The sequence below is a fragment of the Numida meleagris genome, chromosome 1 (assembly GCF_002078875.1).
Source record: "Numida meleagris isolate 19003 breed g44 Domestic line chromosome 1, NumMel1.0, whole genome shotgun sequence".
Lineage (NCBI taxonomy): Eukaryota > Metazoa > Chordata > Aves > Galliformes > Numididae > Numida > Numida meleagris.
The window spans coordinates 192,567,843-192,587,851 of record NC_034409.1 but is presented as its reverse complement, the minus strand read 5'-3'; the positions used below and the strand labels follow the sequence as shown (position 1 = coordinate 192,587,851).

General features: G+C 47.7%; 3 protein-coding genes across 6 annotated transcripts; all 3 read left to right on the top strand.

The window, feature by feature from the left end:
- LOC110392095 (olfactory receptor 51E2-like) lies at window positions 459–15,163 on the top strand. The gene is made up of 2 exons (XM_021384054.1): window positions 459–556; window positions 10,842–15,163. Exon 2 carries the CDS (start codon window positions 10,890–10,892, stop codon window positions 11,844–11,846), a length of 957 nt encoding a protein of 318 aa, XP_021239729.1. The 5' UTR covers window positions 459–556; window positions 10,842–10,889; the 3' UTR covers window positions 11,847–15,163.
- Window positions 491–6,875, top strand: LOC110392072 (olfactory receptor 51G2-like). Of its 4 annotated transcripts, XM_021384035.1 has the most exons (4): window positions 3,924–4,098; window positions 4,298–4,398; window positions 4,532–4,632; window positions 5,121–6,875. In XM_021384035.1, the coding sequence occupies exon 4, from the start codon at window positions 5,149–5,151 to the stop codon at window positions 6,121–6,123; it is 975 nt and encodes a 324-aa protein (XP_021239710.1). In that variant the 5' UTR covers window positions 3,924–4,098; window positions 4,298–4,398; window positions 4,532–4,632; window positions 5,121–5,148; the 3' UTR covers window positions 6,124–6,875. The 4 variants fall into 4 exon arrangements, with proteins under 4 accessions (XP_021239719.1, XP_021239710.1, XP_021239713.1 ...); XM_021384038.1 differs by lacking the exon at window positions 4,532–4,632; XM_021384032.1 differs by having other exon boundaries at window positions 4,532–6,875.
- LOC110395063 (olfactory receptor 52R1-like) lies at window positions 16,967–18,545 on the top strand. Its single transcript, XM_021389151.1, has one exon. It carries the CDS (start codon window positions 17,283–17,285, stop codon window positions 18,228–18,230), a length of 948 nt encoding a protein of 315 aa, XP_021244826.1. The 5' UTR covers window positions 16,967–17,282; the 3' UTR covers window positions 18,231–18,545.

Sequence of the window (20,009 nt, the reverse complement as noted above, 5' to 3'; positions counted from 1 at the left end):
ACCTGCTAATCTGTCTGTGTTTGGCTTCGTAATATTGAGTTTGTTTTTATTGTGCAACACATTATGATTTTAATTAAACATTTCATGTCTCGCTGGTTATGGAAGGAGGACAGCCAACACCATTTCACCTCCGTTATTCCCCCGGAGAGATGCTGCAAGCACGCTTCTTGCAAAATTTATTATTATTTGCATTACAGATCCATTCTCACAATAAAAATGGCGTGTATTGCCAGTGTGCAGCAGCATTGCCAGGCATAAATCACAGCGAGCTATAAACACGTCCCCCAATAAACTATCAGGAAAAAAAATCGCGCCTGCTGGGAGAGCATCATAAATGGGAAAGATCATTTACTTCACACACTATGTTCACTCGTCAGTCTCACGCTGTTTACGCACGGGGAGTTGGGCTCCGGCGGCTCCGATTGATTGGCTGCGAGGCCAGGACAGGCCAGTCCTCGGGGCGCCTTATAAACCCTGCCCTCCCCACGCCGCGACCTGGGCTCTTCCCCTCCGCATCCAGGCTCATAAAGAAGCCAGGCCCCCACCGCAGCGCCTGGTGAGTACCCGAGCAATTAGCACCCTCTCCGCCACGCACACATCGTGCTCCTGCTCGTCCTAGCGTTGCGGTTTGGGTGGACGCTGGGGTGGGTGGGGTTGTGCATCCCAGTGCTGCTGGGGATGTGCATGCTGCTTGGGGGACGTGTGGGGCTGGGAGCGCTGGGTGGGATGGGTGCCTGCGGTGCCAGCAGTGCCGTGGTGCCGTTGTGCTGCGGGTTTTGTGCATGAACCGGGCTGCGCTCCCATTGTCTGTGGCCTTGCTCGGCCCGTGGGAATGGCACATTCCTGTTCTTGCCTTGATAGCCAGCAGGACTTGGGCTTTATGGATGCTGTGTCCCCAGAGTCCCTTCATTGATCTGCATTGCTTCACAGAGTGGCTGAGCCCCCACTTGGATGCTTGAGTTGGATGCAGTTGTGAAAATAACTGTCTCTTCCTGGGGAGAAAAACACAAATGTCTTGGGCTCACCCTTCCCCAGCCCCTGCACTTGCCTGGGATGAGGTCCCCCAAAAGCACCAGCACTTTGCTGAAGCTACTGGCAAAAACTGAGGTCAGAGACAGGCAAAGGGTTGGTTTGAGGGATGGAGAGGGGGGGAGGGCAGCGCAGCTGGTGCGTGCCATCCATGAGGTGTCTGCATGCCCAGCAACCCCTTCTCAGGGCTGTGGGGCACTGAGCAGGAGCACAGCCCTCTATTGCAGCACCACGTCTTTCTGGGCTGGCCAGGAACGCTGCTCGGGTGCTGCCATTAATCTTTCAATTCATGCCCCATTAGGTGGGTGTTGATTTCCTCATCAGGGCTCAGCTACAGTTTGGGAGGTGTAAGTGCCGTCCCACGATTGTCAGCTGGGACATGGACATACATCTCTGTGTTATGTAGTATATATACAAATATAATGTATGTATTATATACACAAATATACAAAAACACAGATGTGTGCTTACGTATTTTATATATTCTAAGCATTTCATACATTTCCATATAAGTATTTGTTATTTTTGTACATACCCGTACACACGTAAAACATGGAGGGAAAAAATGGCCTGGAAGGAGATCCCTCTCCATAACCCAAAGGAGCACACCATAAATCAGAACAGCTCAGAGAGCAGCAGGGTCAGGAAAGCCCATTTCTTTCAGCGTTGTGTAGCATGGTAGGAGTTTCCAGTGTCCAACAAAGCCAATTTTGCACAAAGGCTTTCTTGGAAAAGGAGAATCCCCAGCAAACCACAGTTTGCTCATGACCAGTCCTTTCCCAGTGGAAGCTAACAGCCCTTTGTTTTATCCACTTCCATATTTCTGGAACACAGTCGAATTCCGATATCTCTGAGACTCCTGGATGTCTGCCAGAGGCTGCTGGAAGGGAGACAGACAGACAGGCATCAATTCCTGCACGATTTTTCTTTGAGTATTTTCCTCCCAGTCCCCAGGTGAGACTGGATTGCAGCAGATTAATTCTCACTCATCAAATGCTGTGGCATCAGCAGAAAGGGACAGCTCTTACCTTAGGGAGCACCAAGCTGTCAGCTGGGACCCGAGGTCCCTCCGCAGCTCTTCCTTTGCCAACATCAGCCACTATCCATGCGACAGGGAAAGCACCAGCTGCCCCTTGCTGGACGTGGCCAAAGCTGCCCCTCGCACTGACAGGGTCCTCCTGAATCGTAGCATCACACAATGGAGTAGGTTGGAAGAGGCTTGAAGGATGATCTAGCTCCAACCCCCCTGCCGTGGTTGAAGCTCTGCCTTCTTGCTCCCTTTGGCAGCTGAACACGGAGCTACCTGCTGGCCAAGGCAAGTCATGAGGATGTGTGGCTGAAAAGAAAACCGAGTTGCAGGGCAACTCAACCCTGGGAGAAAGGAAATGGCCTTGGGGCTCTTCCTCGCTTCCCATTGGTTACATGTCACTTTTGCCCCAGAGCAGGATGATGTTTATCCTTGCTAAGCTTTGGGATTTATTGCCACAGTTTCAAGCAGGTTGAGAGTTTAATGGAGCTAAATCATTTTAGGAACATAATAGATACATCATGGAGGATATGTGTGTTTATTCAAAAGAAAACTGTGTTACAGCAAACCCTCTTGCTCATAATTCAGGTGCTTTTTGACCTGCTTGCTTTGTGTCCTGCAGAAAGTATATTAAGACCGAAGCCACAAATATTTATTTTCATTAATTAGCTCTTGTTTTCCTCAACCACTGCTTTTCCTCATTCACACCAACAGTCTTTCAGTCACAGAAGGCACAGAGAGAGCTCAGGAACACCATTAGCTTCTCCAGCATCTTTGGGTGCATTGTCCCTCATGCAGTATGGATAATGTTGAGATGGCTGAGTTCCACAAGAGGACTGAAACCTTTGGTAAGATCATAGCTCATTGGAAAATTCAGGTTGGAGACACTTCAGAAGATCTCTAGTGTTCAGGGTTCAGGGCAGAGCCAGCTAGAAGGTCAGAAGAGATTGCTCATAGCTTTATCCAGTTAGGTCTGGATTTACAAGGATAGAAATCATACCAGCTCCTTAGGCAGCTTGCTCCAGTGTTTGGCTGTCCTCATGGAGAAACAATTCTTCTCATATCCAGTTCAAAACTACCTTATTTTGACTTGTACCTTTTGTTTCTTACCCTTCTGCCACTCATTGCTAGGAAGAGCCTTCCTCATAGCCTCCCTGTGGGTAGCAGAAGGCTGATGTCATCTCCCTGTGAAGCCTTCTCTTCCCCAGCCTGAACAAACCTCTTTCTTTTTCCTCTCACCCTGGGGCCTCCAACCGCAACCATCTCAGTGGCCTTCTTCTGAACTCACTCCATCAGATTCCTGATAGGTTTCTGTAAAAGCCTCGCCCAACTCATGCTCTTTAACCCTGTGTTAAAACCCCACCATATCCCCCCTGTCCTTCCCCTCTCATTCTGACTCAGAGGCTTTCCATGGACACCTCCCGAGTGCCTCTGAACCTATAACTTCTTGTTTATTTGTCAGCTCTTGATAAAAATCACAGCACTATATGAGCAGGGCACTATAACACAGAATCACAGAATGGAAGGGGTTGGAAGGGACCTCAAGAGATCATCGAGTCCAACCCCCCTGCCAAAGCAGTTCCCTACAATAGGTCACACAGGTCAGCATCCACATGGGTCTGGAATATCTCCATAGAAGGAGACTCCACCACCTCTCTGGGCAGCCTGTTCCAGTGCTCCATCACCTTTACTGAAAAGTTCTTCTGCATGTTAGTATGGAACTTCCTATGTTCCAGTTTTAGGCCATTACTCCTTGTCCTATCTCTGCACACCATCAAGAAGAGCCTGCCCTCATCCATTTGCCTCCCACCTCCCTTCAGATATTTATAAACATTGATCAGATCCCCTCTCAATCTTCTTTTCCCCAGGCTGAACAGACCCAGGGCTCTCAGCCTTTCCTCATACAGGAGATGCTCCAGGCCCTGTCTCATCTTTGTGGCCTCCGCTGGACTCCTTCCAGGAGATCTCCGTCTTTTCTGAACTGGGGAGCCCAGAACTGGACACGGTATTCTAAATATGGCCTCACTGGGGCAGAGTAAAAGGTGAGGATTCCTTCCCTCACCCTGCTGGCCACACTCTGTGCAATGCACCCCATGATGCCATTGGCCTTCTTGGCCGCAGGGCACCCTGCTGGCTCATGGTCACCTGTCATCTACCAGGACCCCCAGGTCCTTCTCTGCAGAGCTCCTCTCCAGCAGCTCAGCATCGGCCTGTACTGATGCTGCGGTTATTCCCCCCCAGGTGCCAGTCTCTACACTTCCTCCTGTTAAACCTCATCAGGTTCCTCTCTGCCCAACTCTCCAGTCTGTCCAGGTCCTGCTGAATGGCAGCACAGCCTTCAGGTATGTCAGCCAATCCTCCCAGCTTCATATCTTCAGCAAACTTGCTGAGGGGGGAATCTATCCCTTCATTCAGGTCATTGATGAAGATGTTAAACAAATATACGATGCTCATTTATTTCCCTTCTCTCGATAGTGAGATGGATAATGAAATGAGGAACGACGCTGATGTGAGAACAGCTGGAAATCTGCCTTCCTCTGAGTTGAGAGCAGTGATGTCTGACTGACCAGTTCTCTGTTAGTGTTTGTCATCTGTTTCCAATGTTGATGTTTTCACTGAGACATCAGAGTGTAATTTTTGCCATCCTCAGGTCCCTCATCTCCAGTTAGCACCAAAAATAAGCCAGTTTCTTAGAAGCTCAGTCTTGGTTGGGATGACTGTGGAAAAAGCATTTGCTTACTCAGAAGAGCAACTCAGCCTGTGGAATTTGTGGACAAAAGTAGTAGTTGCACTCACCAGGAATGTTTCAACTTTAATTTTCAGAAAGAAAATTTTTTTTGTTTTTAAGAAAAAGTGTGAATTCTCTTTTTTTTTCATTTGATAGTTTAATGGTCAGCTGAGAATGTACTTATATGCAACACCAAGGTAATCATAACTGTGTCCTAAATGACAGAGAGGCATCTGCGTAGTGGGGAGGTGGAAGGATGTGGGGCTTGTCATTACCCAGTTCTATATGCAGTGGAGAGTCCAACTATGTGGAGTTTCTGTTGTTGGTTTGTTTTAGGTATAGGTCATGTGAGATCTGAGCTGGAATGGAGCATGACTCACATACCACGTGGGAATTCAATGGCTCCTTCTATCAGCCTTCAGCTTTCCTCATGATGGGCATCCCAGGCCTGGAAGCCTTTCACCACTGGATCTCCATCCCTTTTTGTGTCCTCTACCTTACTGCTCTCTTGGGAAATTGCATGATCCTATTCGTCATAAAGAAGACCCAAAGTCTTCATGAACCCATGTACTACTTTCTCTCCATGCTAGCAGTCACTGACCTGGGGCTGGTTTTAAGCACACTGCCTACAACCCTGGGCATTTTTTGGTTTAATATCCGAAGGATTGGTTTTGATGCCTGTCTCACTCAGATGTACTTCATCCACATACTGTCCTTCATTGAATCCTCTGTGCTCCTGGCAATGGCGTTTGATCGCTTCGTTGCTATCTCCCATCCACTTAGATACCCATCCATACTGACCAAGACGACTGTCATAAAAATAGGTCTGACAATCATATTGAGAGGTACGGTCTCCCTTCTTCCAATACCCTTCTTGCTCAAGAGATTAACCTATTGCGGGAAGACCGAGCTTTCCCATTCTTTTTGCTTCCATCCTGACATCATGAACCTAGCATGTGCAGATATAAAAGTCAATATCTTCTATGGTCTGATTGCTTTGTTTTCAACAGTAGGGATGGACCTTATCTGCATTGTACTGTCCTACATCCTGATCATTAAAACTGTTATCAGCCTTGCAACTAAGGAGGAGTGTCTCAAGGCTTTGAATACATGTGTCTCCCACATCTGCGCTGTCCTAATATTCTTCATCCCAATGATTGGACTGTCCATGATTCATCGTTTTGGAAAGGATCTTCCTCCTCTGGTTCACACTTTGGTGGCCTACACCTACCTTATAATTCCCCCTGCCCTCAACCCCATCATCTACAGCATCAAATCCAGCCACATCCGCGAGGCTTTGTTCAGGGCACTGAGGAGGAAGTGTGAATCTGAGTGGTAGGTTCTTCCACCAGTTCTGCCAGAAAATGCTTGTGGACCTTTCTTGTGGTCAGAACTACTGGACTGCTTTCTTAGTGCTGCATCCATGGGTGTCACTGCCAGGCAAAGGAACTGCAGATCCACTCAGACGTTGTCCCTCAACCCAGAGCTGTGACCTTTCATGTTTTGTCCTGGCATGAAGCTTGCCCCTTTCCAACAGCCTGCACGCACCCCAGGAGTGGAAGCCCCACTCATGGGGAAACAATTACAGGAAAATGAGCTTCTCTTTTTGAGTTACACAATGGAGTGGAGCAAGGAACCTCTGCAATACATGTTATGGCATCCAACAGCCAGATAATAGCGTGTAAGCTTCACCCGGGCTCCCTTGCATGGGATCATTGCTCCCTCGTTGCATGTTACCAGATAGCTCCCCAGGACCACAAACTCTGCAGGACAGGACAGAGGCCAAAAGCCCCTGGAGTCACTCTGAATATCAGAGTAATTTTGTTCAACTGGAAACATCCCACAAGATGGAGATCATTTCCAGAGGTTGAGCACAGAGCATTTTTGGAAGATTACATCATTTTAAGTGAACCCACAACACTTAGTTCGCCTAACAAATGACTCAGCCTTAATCTTCATCTGTATTTCTAAACTGCCATACGCATTTACAGTGCTGCTTTTGCATCTCCTTTTGCTTTCATTCAGCCTTACTATCGTACCAAGTCTAATGTTCAAGCCATTGTCTTTTTGCATTGAATGTAAAGTATGTATACCATGTATTCAAATAAAATACATGTGTCATTGTAAAAAGCAAAAAAAAAAAAAAAAGAAGAAGAAGAAGAAGAAGAAGACAAAGCCTTTTCTTTTTTTTCTATCTATATAATGTAGAGGTAATAGGTCGGAGTTGTTTAAAGCCTCCAGGATTTGCTGTACATGAGTACAGTACTGTATGAATTAGGTATGCATCAGGATGGTGCTGAGGGGTTGGATGTGGACAGCTCTCTTAATGAAGAGAGGTTTCAAAACTAAGATAGGAGTGGCTAATCTTCCTGAGACTGCAGACCATGTACTACAACCTTCCAGCTAAGATCAAATGTCCACCAAATGTCCCCCTCAGAGGGTTGGGAAATGGAGATCTCCAGGGTCAGGTCACATATGGAGGTGACAGTGCCTCCAAGCACCTTCTTGCTCTTCTACAAGATGGATCTGGATCTCAGCCAGGCAAGCAGAAAGGTTTCACAACCCTCATGGCTTGCTTCCTCCCACAGACAGAATGAAATTTCCCCAAACCTTTCACAACTCCTGTGCTGTATTTTCATTGGTCTTAAGCCACATTTGGGGCAGCCTGGACCTTTGTGCAAAGTAAGAAGGAGTGGTCATCATTTACCTTGGGAGGGTGAAGTAGTAGAGGGTCATGGGACAGCACTGCATACCAGAACTGGGCTGTTGCTAAGCATCTCCCACTTCAGACTAACCCAGGATTGGTGACTTTTTTCTTTTTTGCTCTATTCGTACCTGCACTTAGAAGAAAGACAGAGAAGAATAATGAGAGTACGTCTCCATAGGAAAATGGAAAGGGAGAAGGGAAGGTTCCCGAGGGGAGGACTCCCAGGACACTCTTTGCATTGTTGTTGTTGTGCTAGTTATTTTGCTGAGTGTCTCTGTGGGCCCTCGCCAAGGGTGAAATACTGTTCAGCAGAACACTGCAAGAACTTCTGTCCAGCCAGTAGGCACAGCAGCTCCTGCCTGCACTGAGCAGCACCCGGTGGGAGCTCTTTGCTCAGAATACCAGCTTAGTGCTGGTAGCCAGCTGCTATCAGAGGAGTAGGAGAACAAGTAAATCTTTTGGCAGGGAAGCCTAAAAAAGGGCTTTGCTTGGAGATGCTCAGCTTGCAGGATCCTCACACAGCACTGCTCCCCAACTGAAAACTTGCAGACTGTTCTCAGAAACAACAAAAGCCAGAGGAGCCTGTGCTCCAGCAAGGACATGTGCATTTGGATAGAGGCAGTGAAACAGAGGAAATGCATAGAATATGTATTAGCACAGCTGGAAACCACACCGGAGTGAGGTTGCAGTGCATTTGATGCACCTCCATCATGCAGCTCAGCAGAGCTGCATCTGTCTCCACGTTTCCTTCCCAACTGGAGCAGCTGGAGGGCACCAGGCAGATGTTCAGGATCTGAGAACCTCGATAAGGTACTGTATTGTAGGAACATGCATCTACAGATCTTAGTGGCTGCTTCTGGGAAAGGGAAAGTTAATTGTGGTTTTGACATCTGTGTGAGTGAAAAACAAGATAGATGAGCCGCTTAAACCTGCTAATTCCTATTCTGTGACGCTCTGAGCTCTGCACTTTGTACCATGGGATCATGTACAGTACTTGCTGATGGATTTATTTCCTATGAATCAAGAGAGCAGTGTGAGACACATCACAGGCATGGCTTAATGAGGAAAGGAGAGGAGAGGGGATGGAGGAGGAGAACAGAACGGAAGGGGAGGAGGAGTGGAAGGGGAGGGGGAAAAAGAAGAGAGGGGAAAGTGGAAGAAAAAGGGGAAGGGGGAGAGGAAAGAGAAGGGAAGAGGAAGTTTTGAGAGAAGGAGGAGAAAGGAGGGGAAGGAAAGGCACATTTGTTTGCAGAACCTCACTCTGAGCCTTTGTCTACGCTGTAACTGAAAGAGGAATAAGGAAAAATCTCTGGAAACACCTTGGTCACATCCACATCTGTCCTTTCTCCCTCCTCTAAGCAGGACGGTTTTGCTCCTCTGCTCAGACATCAGCCTTGGCCAGTGCTGCCCCTTCACCTCTGCCTGGGTATGGCCTGGGGCAGAGCTGGCAGCGGGGCTGGTGGTGGCACAAGGCTCGAGCCATGTCCTGCTTAGAACAACACAGGCAGCACTGGTCTGACTCCCAGCAGCACGAGCACCCACCCAGAGCTTAGCCAGGACCTGGTGCATCTGTAAAACAAACAGCAGCTGATACCACAAGCAGGTACAGCTTTTCTGCTTACAAGCGATGACAACCAGTTAGGGGAAAAGCCGGCAGCATTTCATCAAACCATCAGTGAAGATGAAATTTTAACTTTGGTTCCAAAACGTTTTGATTTTGAACAATGTCATGATTGCAGTGTTTATTTTCTCTTTTCCCTCTGAAGTAATACCTTGGCTTGATGCATACTTTCTTTTCTAGTGAAACAATAAGGAAAAATGCTTACATATTCACACAAACATACAGTCAGTGTGGCTTTCTAGAATTTAAAGGAAAAAAGTGTTCAGATGAAAAATTCTGACCAGCTCTAGAAGCAGGAGAAGACAAGTATCAACAGCACCGAGCACTATGAAAATAGCAGCCCATTCCCCAGAAGTGCCCAGGTTTTGAAATCTGCACTTACAGACTTCAAAACCCTTGGGAGACCCAGAACCAGAGCACGTGAACACGTGAACAGCTCCAGGGAACAGAACACATATTCCCCTCTCACTGCCCCATGGGATGGGAGAAGCAGAGAGGACTGTTCCATGGTGAAGGCTGTTCCACCACTTGCTTTGTCCTGGGAAGTTGATCTCGGAACAATTTTGGCTCCATGGGACAAATCTGGTCAATGTTCGTGAGTCTTTTCTGAGATCAGACACAGTGGCTGCTGCTAGTGGTCCCCTGGCTCGGGTGGCTTCACAGTCTGCATGTGCTCACCTCTTGCCAAATGCAGCCACTGGGGCTCGCTGGTGCAAGGATCAGCCGGGGAAAACAAATCTGCACTCCCTGGTGTTTCTAAAGGTATGGACCCAGTTCTGAGCTCTATATAAATCAAGCTCCTTCTATACATGGCGTTCATCACACTAGCAATCCAAAATCATTAGTCACTTCTGAAAACCTTGGTGCATTCCTCAGTGCTTAAGAACTAAAGATTAACTGAAGTGTCCAGGGAGTGCTGACTGAATGTGAGTGCCTCTCCCAGCTGCATTCTCTCAAAAGAAATGAATAGGACAGCAGATTTTTAGCAGTGAGAATCATACTGTCCTTACACTTCTGTGGGTGGCAGGTAAGTTGACTCAGACCCTTGTTGGCAATTACTGAAGCATTTTGTGCACTCCAATTGCATCCCAGTGTAAGCAGTTTGCTGCAAATGTCCTTGCTAGAATAGCTTTCAAACAACTTGATACAACAGCCTGCCCACGTGGTTTGTAAATTGTGTTTAAAAAGCTAGCATATGAGATTCGTTTATCACAGAGCCAGGATGGAATAACCTCCCATCAGAGAAATAAGATATGATTGCTATTTTAGGGTGAGTGCTCCACCACAGTAAAAACAGAGTTTTTTGCGACCAGGTGCTACGCTTAAAATCATTTGCACTAATAACCTGAAGTAAAAACATGTTGCATCCCTGTCTTACGTGGGTAGGGTGTGGAATTCGTTATCAGAAAGCTCAGCAATGCTGCAGACAGCCATGCTGTGGGAGCCAGGCAGGGTCTGCACCTCTGTTCCAAGCCCTCCCAGCTGCCCTGGGCAGCTGGGATGTACAGCTCTGCAGCAGTGACACTGCTGCTGTTTCAGCAATTGGTGCTTCATCCCAACAGCTTTAAATCCCAGTATTTTAAAAAATCTGATCCATGAGAACAGAAAGGCAGCTTAAAGCATGTATTTCTGACAGGGCAGTGCAGCGCATATGGAAAAACTCAAGCAGAGCTGGAGTTGGGCAGGGGCAATACAAATCTGTTTTCTTTATTTGATTTTTCCCTTTCAGTGGAGGACGTGCCACGACGTAGCATGAGCGCTCTTCACTCTGCATGCCATGCCCTTCCCCAACAGCTCTGACCTCAGCCCACCCTCCTTCATCTTGGCCAGTATCCCAGGGCTGGAGGCTGCCCATTTCTGGATGGCGATCCCTTTGTGCTCCGTGTACATCATGGCTCTAGCAGGCAACTGCGCGGTGCTGTTCATCGTCAAGACGGAGCCCAGCCTGCACGTCCCCATGTACTTCTTCCTCTGCATGCTGGCTGCCATTGACCTGGCCTTGTCCACCTCCACAGTGCCACGCGTCCTCTCCTTCTACTGGTTCAACACCAGGGAGATCAGCTTCAGTGCCTGCCTTGTCCAGATGTTCTTCATACACACTCTCTCGGCCATTGAGTCCACCATCCTCCTGGCCATGGCTGTGGACCGCTATGTGGCCATCTGCCACCCACTGAGACATGCTGCCATCCTCACCAATGCCACGACAGCAAAAATAGGGCTGGCAGCCATGGTCAGGGGAGTTCTCTTCTTCCTGCCCTTGCCTTTGCTCCTCCTGCCCCTTCCTTTCTGCAGCTCACGGGTGCTGTCACACTCCTTCTGCCTGCACCAGGACGTGATGAACCTGGCCTGTGCCAACACCACCCCCAGCGTGGTGTATGGCCTCACCGCCATCCTGCTGGTCATGGGGCTGGACGCCCTCCTCATCTGCCTCTCCTACCTCCTGATCCTCAAGGCTGTCTTGCGGCTGGCATCATGGAAGGAGAGGCTCAAGGTGTTCAGCACCTGCATTGCCCATATCTGCGTGGTCTTGGCCTTCTACGTGCCGCTGATCGGGCTGTCCGTGGTGCACCGGTTTGGGAAGGACCTGGCTCCACTGGTCCATATCACCATGGGGAATATCTACATCCTAGTGCCAGCCGTGCTCAACCCCATCATCTACGGGGTGAGGACTAAACAGATACAGAGGAGGATCCTGAATTTCATTCACATTTACAACAACAGAACTGCCCAGTGACTTGTGCTTGGATATTATCTCCTGTTTCCTCTCAATGTCTCAACTTGTTTTACTCTCAGAGTCCTTGGAGCTGGGGCTATCCTCCGTGCAGCACTCAGCACATGGTTGGAAACTCTTAGGTGCTATCACAGGGTAAAAAGGAAACAGCAATTGCAAATTCCTTCCAAGAGTGTTTACTCCACCAAACTTGGAGTGAATCTACTATGATGATCCAAATCAAAGCCTGATCCAGCAGACATGGGAAGGAAAAAAATCTCAGCAAACTAAGAACAATGTCTTGACATTGCACTTCTTTGTCCCCATCTCCTCTCTAGCATTTGCACAGCTGAGTGAATGCCACAGTGGTTTGCGAATGATTTAGTTAGTTCATGTTTTGTGCTAGTGATGCGCTCACTTTCCAAAAATATTTTAGCAACGTTTTTGGCTAAAATGTATCTTTGAGTAAAATAATGACAAGTGACATTATAGGTGCAGAAATGCACTTTAAAAGTGCTCCGGCTTTGTAGTCTTGTTCTGATATACAGGGTGTCCAGTTAAGACAGCTCTGACACTTCACAGCCCAGAGCTATTGACAGGGGTTGTGAAAATAAGTTTCATTAATAATTGTATTCTAGAATACCAGTCTCTCAAGAGAAAAATCAGGAAGTTATAAACTTCAGGGATACTCCCCAGCTGAAGGAATCACTGTTTCCAAGTGGAAGGTGCTTTATACCTTTGACTTCACGCATGCATGGATTTCCAAAGGAGTTCAAGATCTCCATCCTTCTGATTTTTCTTATAATTCCAAGATATTCTGCATTAAATCAGAATACCTCATAGCCTTTCCTCTCCTTAGTCTTGCAACTCTTCTGTCAGTGGGAAGCTATAAAACTCTCTTAATGTGATGGAAACCTACGAGTCTTGGGGCCAGTGAAGATGTGAAAGACTACCTAGATGATTTTGTGGTTCAAAGTGCATTTGTTTTGTCTGGCCATCACCACTCCACAGGCACATATCTAAAAATGTAGCTTACCAAGAAAAAAACACTGTACAAAACATTTTTCATTTACACCATTTCATATTTTGGAAAAAGGATGAAGATCGTGGGAAGGGATGTTATATAATAGGACTTCACAATGGAGCATACTGATTTAAAGATGTTCTCATATCTTTCCTTTCCCTAATCCATTGAAAATTTTTACGTACTTTGCCTTTACAAAAATGTTTTTTTTTCTTCATAAATAGAAAAACATCCAAGCAATCCCTTTTTTCCCCTCTTGGTTTAAACTCTTACCTTGTTGTTTGTTGGCTATTTTAAACTATGCTCTTCATCCCTGAGGTAGCTGTGGAGTCTCCTTCCTTGGAGATCTTCAAAAGCCATCTGGGTTGCATTGCCATGGGCAGGAATGTGTTTGCTGTTCCCACAGATCGACTCTGGAGCAGCCCTTGGAATTCCTCTGGTGAGAGGGCTGGGTGATCTCTAGCTGGCTGTCAGTACACAGGTGAGTAACACAGAGGAAGTCATTTGGGTGCAAAACCCATCACCAGAAAGTACCAGGTACTTTCATGATGGCTGATCTGTGCTCCATTAGGAGGTCCAGGAGCTCTTGAACACTGTTGTCTCCATCAGCAGAATATTGTCAAAGAATCTGTGGGGTCATTCGGGATGGAAGGGAGCTCCAGATAACTGCAGTCCAAACTCCTGATCTAAGCAGGGGCAGTTCAGGGTCAGACAAGGTAGCAGAGATGTTTATCCAGTCAGGTGTTGAAAGCCTCCAAGGACAGATGTAGGACAACATCCCTGGGCCTTTATTACAACGCTTGACTGTCCTTACTGTGAAAAATTTTCTCTTTATATCTGGCTGTGAGAAGCCTAGCTTTATCTTCCTGACAATGTCCTCATGGGTAGAGAAAAGCTGCTCTTCTGCTCTTGGGAAGCACCAAAGCCTGTTCTTCTGAGGCTGGACAAGCCTATTTTCCTCCTCAAGTAGCACTGGTCCAGCCCCAGCCACCCTGCTAGCTATCAGATGAGCATGCTCCCCCTTGTCAGTGCCTTCTTTGTGCTGGGGCCCAAAACTGGATTTGTTATCTAGATGTGGTTTAGCAAGTGCTGGGTAATCCCTCGAGGACGTGGCCTATCACAGCCTGGAAAGGTCAGCCTGGAGCCCAAAATAATGAACACTGGGAGGAACTTCTAGAGAAGGAGAAAAGAGCAGAATGAAAATGACAGGAGGTGTAAATCTGCACTGGTTTACAACATACATGTGGAAGTATGCTTTACAGTCAAAGTGTTGTAGGGTGAACTTTTATTTAATGTTAAATGGATCAGAATACTTGGGGAAAGCCCATAGAATTAAGTTGAGCTATGAAAAGTAGAGTATTTTGGAAAACAGCGTAAGGAAAATGTACTATTTCCTCCGGAGAGAATGGAAGCAAAGAAAAGCAAGCACACACCCCAAAAAGTGCAGAGGTTCGAGAGCTCTCCTCCCTCACGGCTCCCAGGAGGGGGCATGCAGAAGCAGCTGCAGTTCTTGTCCAGAGCAGCAGAACAGGGAGCCCTGCTCATCCCTGAAACTTTCATCATCGAGTTGCCTGTGACACGTGGCACTGGTTTATCACTGTGGCACCTGCCAACACCAGTTCTGATTATGCATGGGAAGTTTATGGGATTGCATTTGTGGGGTATTAAATTCCAGAGAGAACATCGTGCCTGTCTGTCCTCCTGTCCAGCATGGGTCTTGTGTAGCACCAAGGACATCTTACATCCTGTCCGTAACATCTGGCTGTGCTGAAAGGGTTTGCTCCCCCAGAACACATGCTGCTTTTCTCCAGGGCCTTCAAGTGACAGGGTAATACTCTGGGGTCTGGTGTGGTTCCTTCTGATTGCCAGCTAACACTGGGAGTAAAAGGGGTGTCCTTTTTGTAGTCTGTGTTTCTGTAGCTTCAGACTCCATGGAACATGTTTCACTAAAACATTTACTCCTAAATTAAGCACATTTTATTTCAAAATAAATACTTTCATTCAAGCAAGTTACAAGTAGTTGCCACCTGGGACTTAAAAGCAATTTCATCCCTAGTCATTTTTGTCGTATTCTGTTTTATTAGAGCTTGAAGGGCAACAGGTTTTCATAAAAATGAAAACAATCTGTACCTGCCTAATGTGATTTGAGAAGTGTGACTGAATTTTTCAGAGACGCACTATGGATCCAAACACTTTTCAGACAGCTGTGACATTGAGAAATGGCTCCTGCTCATTCTCCATATGTTCCTTATTTTGTTTCCTTTTGTAGTGAGGGAAAAATTAATAAAGGAAAATGAATGAACCATCCCGAAAATGCGATGTTTTATTTTCTAGCCCTCCATTTCTCAGAAAGACTGTTAATAGAGCCACAGAGAAGGGAGGTATGATGAATTTCTGCTGGCTACAGAAGAAAACTACGTGGGATTTTTGCTTTCAATCTTGTTGTCAGAACTTCAGGCATGGAATGTTGTTTTTCTGGAAAAGAGAGGGAATATGCATTCTTCCTCAGGACGCATGTGGATGACTACAACAACCATTTTCTAGGTGACTTGTCAGTTTCAGGGTACGTTTGGATCTGAGAGACAAGATGTCTCTGGAGCAGAGGCAAGCAAACTATGCACTCAGAGCAGCGCAGAGCATTACGAGTTCTATTCAACATACACACACAGACACACACACACACACACACACACACACACAGGCATCCATTGCACATAATCCCAGTAAGTGGGAAGCAGAAACTTCCTAAGCAAGTGCACCGTTACTTACCAGCCCTTGAGAGATGGCGAACCGCCAAAAAGGAGCGAGCAGGAGCATGGCGGCGGTGGATGCGATAGGCAGCGCCAGCAGGGCAACCCCTGCTTCAAGGGGCACTTGTCCTCTCTCTCCCACTGCAGCCTCTCTCCTGCTTTGATTCTCCCCGGGGTCTGCAGGGTTTGTTCCACTCGCACGCTGTACCTGCGTGGCCAACACGTGATACAGAGCCCAAGTGGAACCGCTGCTTGTAAAACAAGTCTTTGCAAAAACAAGACCAACTACCAAGGTCAGCTCTCTCTACAAAACAAGGTATTTGCAGCTACAGTCTTCCCTTAAAACTGTCAGAATACTTTGCTCCATCCCAGCATCATTCTTCGGTCAGGGTCCTGTTGGGACCCCGACACACTTGTCCATTGTGGAGTCCCCATGTCAACACTATCCTGAAGGAATAGAGGGCCCCAGTCAGAGCACTCAGTGTCTGAATCCTTCTCTCCTCCATAAGAAGGGCCAAGTGCCAGAGGTAGGCATGGGCAGACTTTGCTAATCATCATTCAGCCCCAGCTAGCTCACAAAGGAAGAGGAAAGAACCAAGGTCACTTGCAAAAGGGAGAGAAAAGGGAAAGGAGGGATAAGGAGAGAGATGTAGGGGAAGGCGAAATGGGAGGAAGGTTTCCATACAAGTGGAGAGAGAATAGGAAGTCACAGGAGCTCAGAATTGGCAAAGGGGTCAAAAAGGATGGATGTGAGACCTGTGCATTGACTGGAAATCAACTACTCACATTGATCTGTTCACTACTTGTTGGAATTGTTAGAAACTGGGACAGTTCAAAACAAAACAAAACAAAACAAAACAAAACAAAAAAAAAGAGGAAGGGTTTATTACCTCAAAGACTTTTCTGGAAATTGACATGGCCAAAGATTTGGTGCAGAGATGAAACACAAAACTTCATCAAGAGGGCGATGACCCTGCCAATGGCAGAGGAGGAGGTGGCTCAGATGATCTTTACAAGTCCCTCCCAGCCCAAACCAGTCAACCATCCGATATTGCGTGGACACCACAAGAACAGCACTGGCAGGTACAGTGTGACCCAACATTGAGCAAGTAACTCCGCAAACTCTGGAGATGCTGTGAGAAAACAGATACAAAACTGACCAAAGTGTACCACAGACTGTCAGGTCATCAGCACTGAGGTGATTAAAAGTTGACTTCTTTGGTGCTTTTTTTCTCTTCCTAATTACTCGTTAATTGGCAGGGGAAATTCAGAACTCTCTGCACAAATTTACCTGGCAGCTACATAAATATCTCCTGGTCCCCACAGTGCCCAGTGCCTGCATGGAAACCTGCAGAAGGCGGGTGAGTATTTGGGGTTTGGGCAGAACTTTGCAGGGCTTTAGGCTCTCACTCAGCCTGGACGTGCCTTGCCCTCCCTTCTTTCTGCTGCATGCACCTCTCCCACACAAGCCACCACGGCCCCAGCACCATTTCTGAAGGCTCCTGCCAGCTCATCAGCACAGCCCTGTCTGTGCTGCAGGGCTCATCAAGCAATCCCTTTTCCCCACCTATCAGGAAAATCCCAGTCTGTGTTTGCTGCTCACCAGACCATCTCAAGGGTGGTGGATGCTTTGTTACAGGATGTAACCAAGAGCCTTCAGGCTAGGCAAGAGACAAGAAGGGATTCATGTCTTCTCTGAACTCCACCACCGCCTCCCACCCCCCCACTTTCCTCCTGCTTGGCATCCCGGGCCTGGAGAAGGAGCAGTTCTGGATTGCCTTCCCCTTCTGCATCACCTACGCCTTAGGTGTGCTGGGGAACATCATCCTGCTCATCGTCATCAAGACAGAGCCAAGCCTGCATGAGCCCATGTACCTCTTCCTGGCCATGCTGGCCTGCACTGACCTGGTCCTCTCTACATCCATGCTACCCAAAATGCTCGCCATCTTCTGGCGCGGCTCCAGGGAGATTGGCTTTGTTGCCTGCCTTGTTCAGTTGTTCTTTGTCCACAACTTTACGGCTGTGGAGTCAGGCGTGCTCATGGCCATGGCCTTGGATCGCTATTTTGCCATTTGCCATCCCCTGCGGCACTCCAGCATCCTCTCCACGCAGGTGGTGGCAGCTCTCGGGAGCCTGGTGCTGCTGCGTGGAGTCCTCATGGTGAGTCCCACATGCTTCCTGCTCCATAGGCAGGACTTCTGCCGGCATCGTGTCATCTCCCATTCCTACTGTGAACACATGGCCGTGGTCAAGCTGGTATGCGAGGACACCAGAGTCAATGCTGCCTATGGCATCGCTGTGGCTTTTGCAGTGGCAGCTTTTGACCTTACTGTGATCACCGTGTCCTACGCTATGATTGTGCGGGAGGTTCTGAAGCTGCCATCCTCAGACACACAGATCAAGGCCTTTAACACATGTGTCTCCCATGTCTGTGTCATCCTTGTGTTTTACGTCCCTGCCCTATTCACATCTCTCACCCACCGCTTTGGACACAGCATCCCTCAGCACGTCCATATACTGGTGGGCAACCTCTACATGCTGGTGCCCCCCACATTAAACCCCATCATTTATGGGCTCAGAACCAAGCAACTCAGGGACAAGATTGTTCTTCTCTTCCAGTGGAAGGGAATCTGACCTGTGTCTATGTGCCACAAATTGAACTCATGATTTATAGGGAACCCTGGTAAATTTGCTGAGTGAACACTCTGACCCTTTCTTTGGAGACATACCCTTCCTCAGTGCATGGAGTACGTGGGAAGCATTCTTGCGGAGATCACTAGATTTTCTCTTCCATTCACTGTGTAAGGAAAGACAACAGAGAGACATTCAGTCTGAATTTGCATTACACCTCGCAGAATTCAGATTCCTGAATGTTAAAATGCTTTCACTATTAATCTGAAAATATTCTCATATCCAAATATTTCCAGTCTGACTCTTACACTGAGTATCTCCAAGAGATCTTCCTGAAGCAGCCCCCAGTATGCAAGGAGCGTTCTCTTGCCTGTGTGAATGTGCTCAGATGTGAATGACAGCTGTCCTTGTAGAGGAAACGGGGAAAATTGAAGCTCGTGCTCCATATTTAGCCTTTCATTTTACGTTTGTGCAGTGGACAAATCCAAAATATTCACAGTGGAGCCAATTCATCAAGGCTCATGGAAATGTAAACCCTTTAAAAAAAATCAGACTTTCTCACCGATGAAATTATTTATAGTGACCAATCACAGGGAGGTCACTGCTCACAGGTTTCTGCTCTACTTCTGTGAGTCAAGCATCCCAATAAACCAGTAAACATGCTTTACAAAATCACTGCTCGGTATGTGAGAAAGGAAGGGGGCTGAATGTGGTGAAGGTGAGATGGGGACCCAAACTCAAGCGTTGAATCATACTCTAGCACGCACCACACCTTTGCTCTGTGTGCAACATGAGCAGCATTTCCAGGTGCAGAGGACAGCTCCGACCTGGCCTGGCACTTCTCAGGGCTCTCTGTCTCCACAGCAGCCCTGACTACGATGGCTGCCCACAGGGAGGCTCTGGTCCCTGCTCTCTCTCCGTGAGCTGGATCCCAGTGGAGAGGCAGGAATATCATCACAGCTGGTCAGCAAATTCACCCACCATTTGTTCCTTCACATCAGACAAGTCCAAGCCGTAGCCTGCAGTCTGCCGTTTGGCCTGTACAAGGTAGTATTTACGTTCATTCCCTGCCACCCAGCAATCATGATAGCAGCTCTCTCCTGCCACGTGGCTCTGGGTGCACACCCATCACTCAGCAACAACCAAAACATCAGCCCAAGACATTTCCTCCTCACTCAGTACAGCCCAGGAAAAAAGTTGGGCACCCCTTCTCTACAACGTTCTGCATCATTAGTGCCACCGAGTTGGCATTTGTCAAGAGTGCACTCTATACGAACCCTCAGCACAGCTCATACCCTCACGTTCTGGATACCTCTCTCCACGGTGGTCCCGTTGGCTGTCTGGCATATAATATCTCTGAGGGACAACTGGGGGTTCAGGCCCAGCCAGCATGGGTTCATGGAAGGTGGCTGCTCCCTGATCAACCTCTTCTCCTTCTATGATCGAGTGACCCACCTGGTAGAAGAGGGAAAGGCTGTTGGCGTAGCTGGGCTTCAGGAAAGCCTTTGACTCTGTCTCCCACAGTTTTCTCCTGGGGAAGCTGCAGTCCATGCTTTGGACAGGTACGCTCTTTACTGAGTAAAGAACTGGCTGAGGTTTGGGCCAGAGAGTGGTGGTGAATGGAGTCACATCCAGCTGGCGGCCAGTCACAGTGGTGTTCCCCAGGGGTCAGGATTGGAGCCTCTCCTGCTCAATATCTGTCTTGATGACCTGGACGAGGGCACTGAGTGCACCCACAGTAAGTTTGCAGATGACATCAAGCTGGGAGGAAGTGTTGATCTG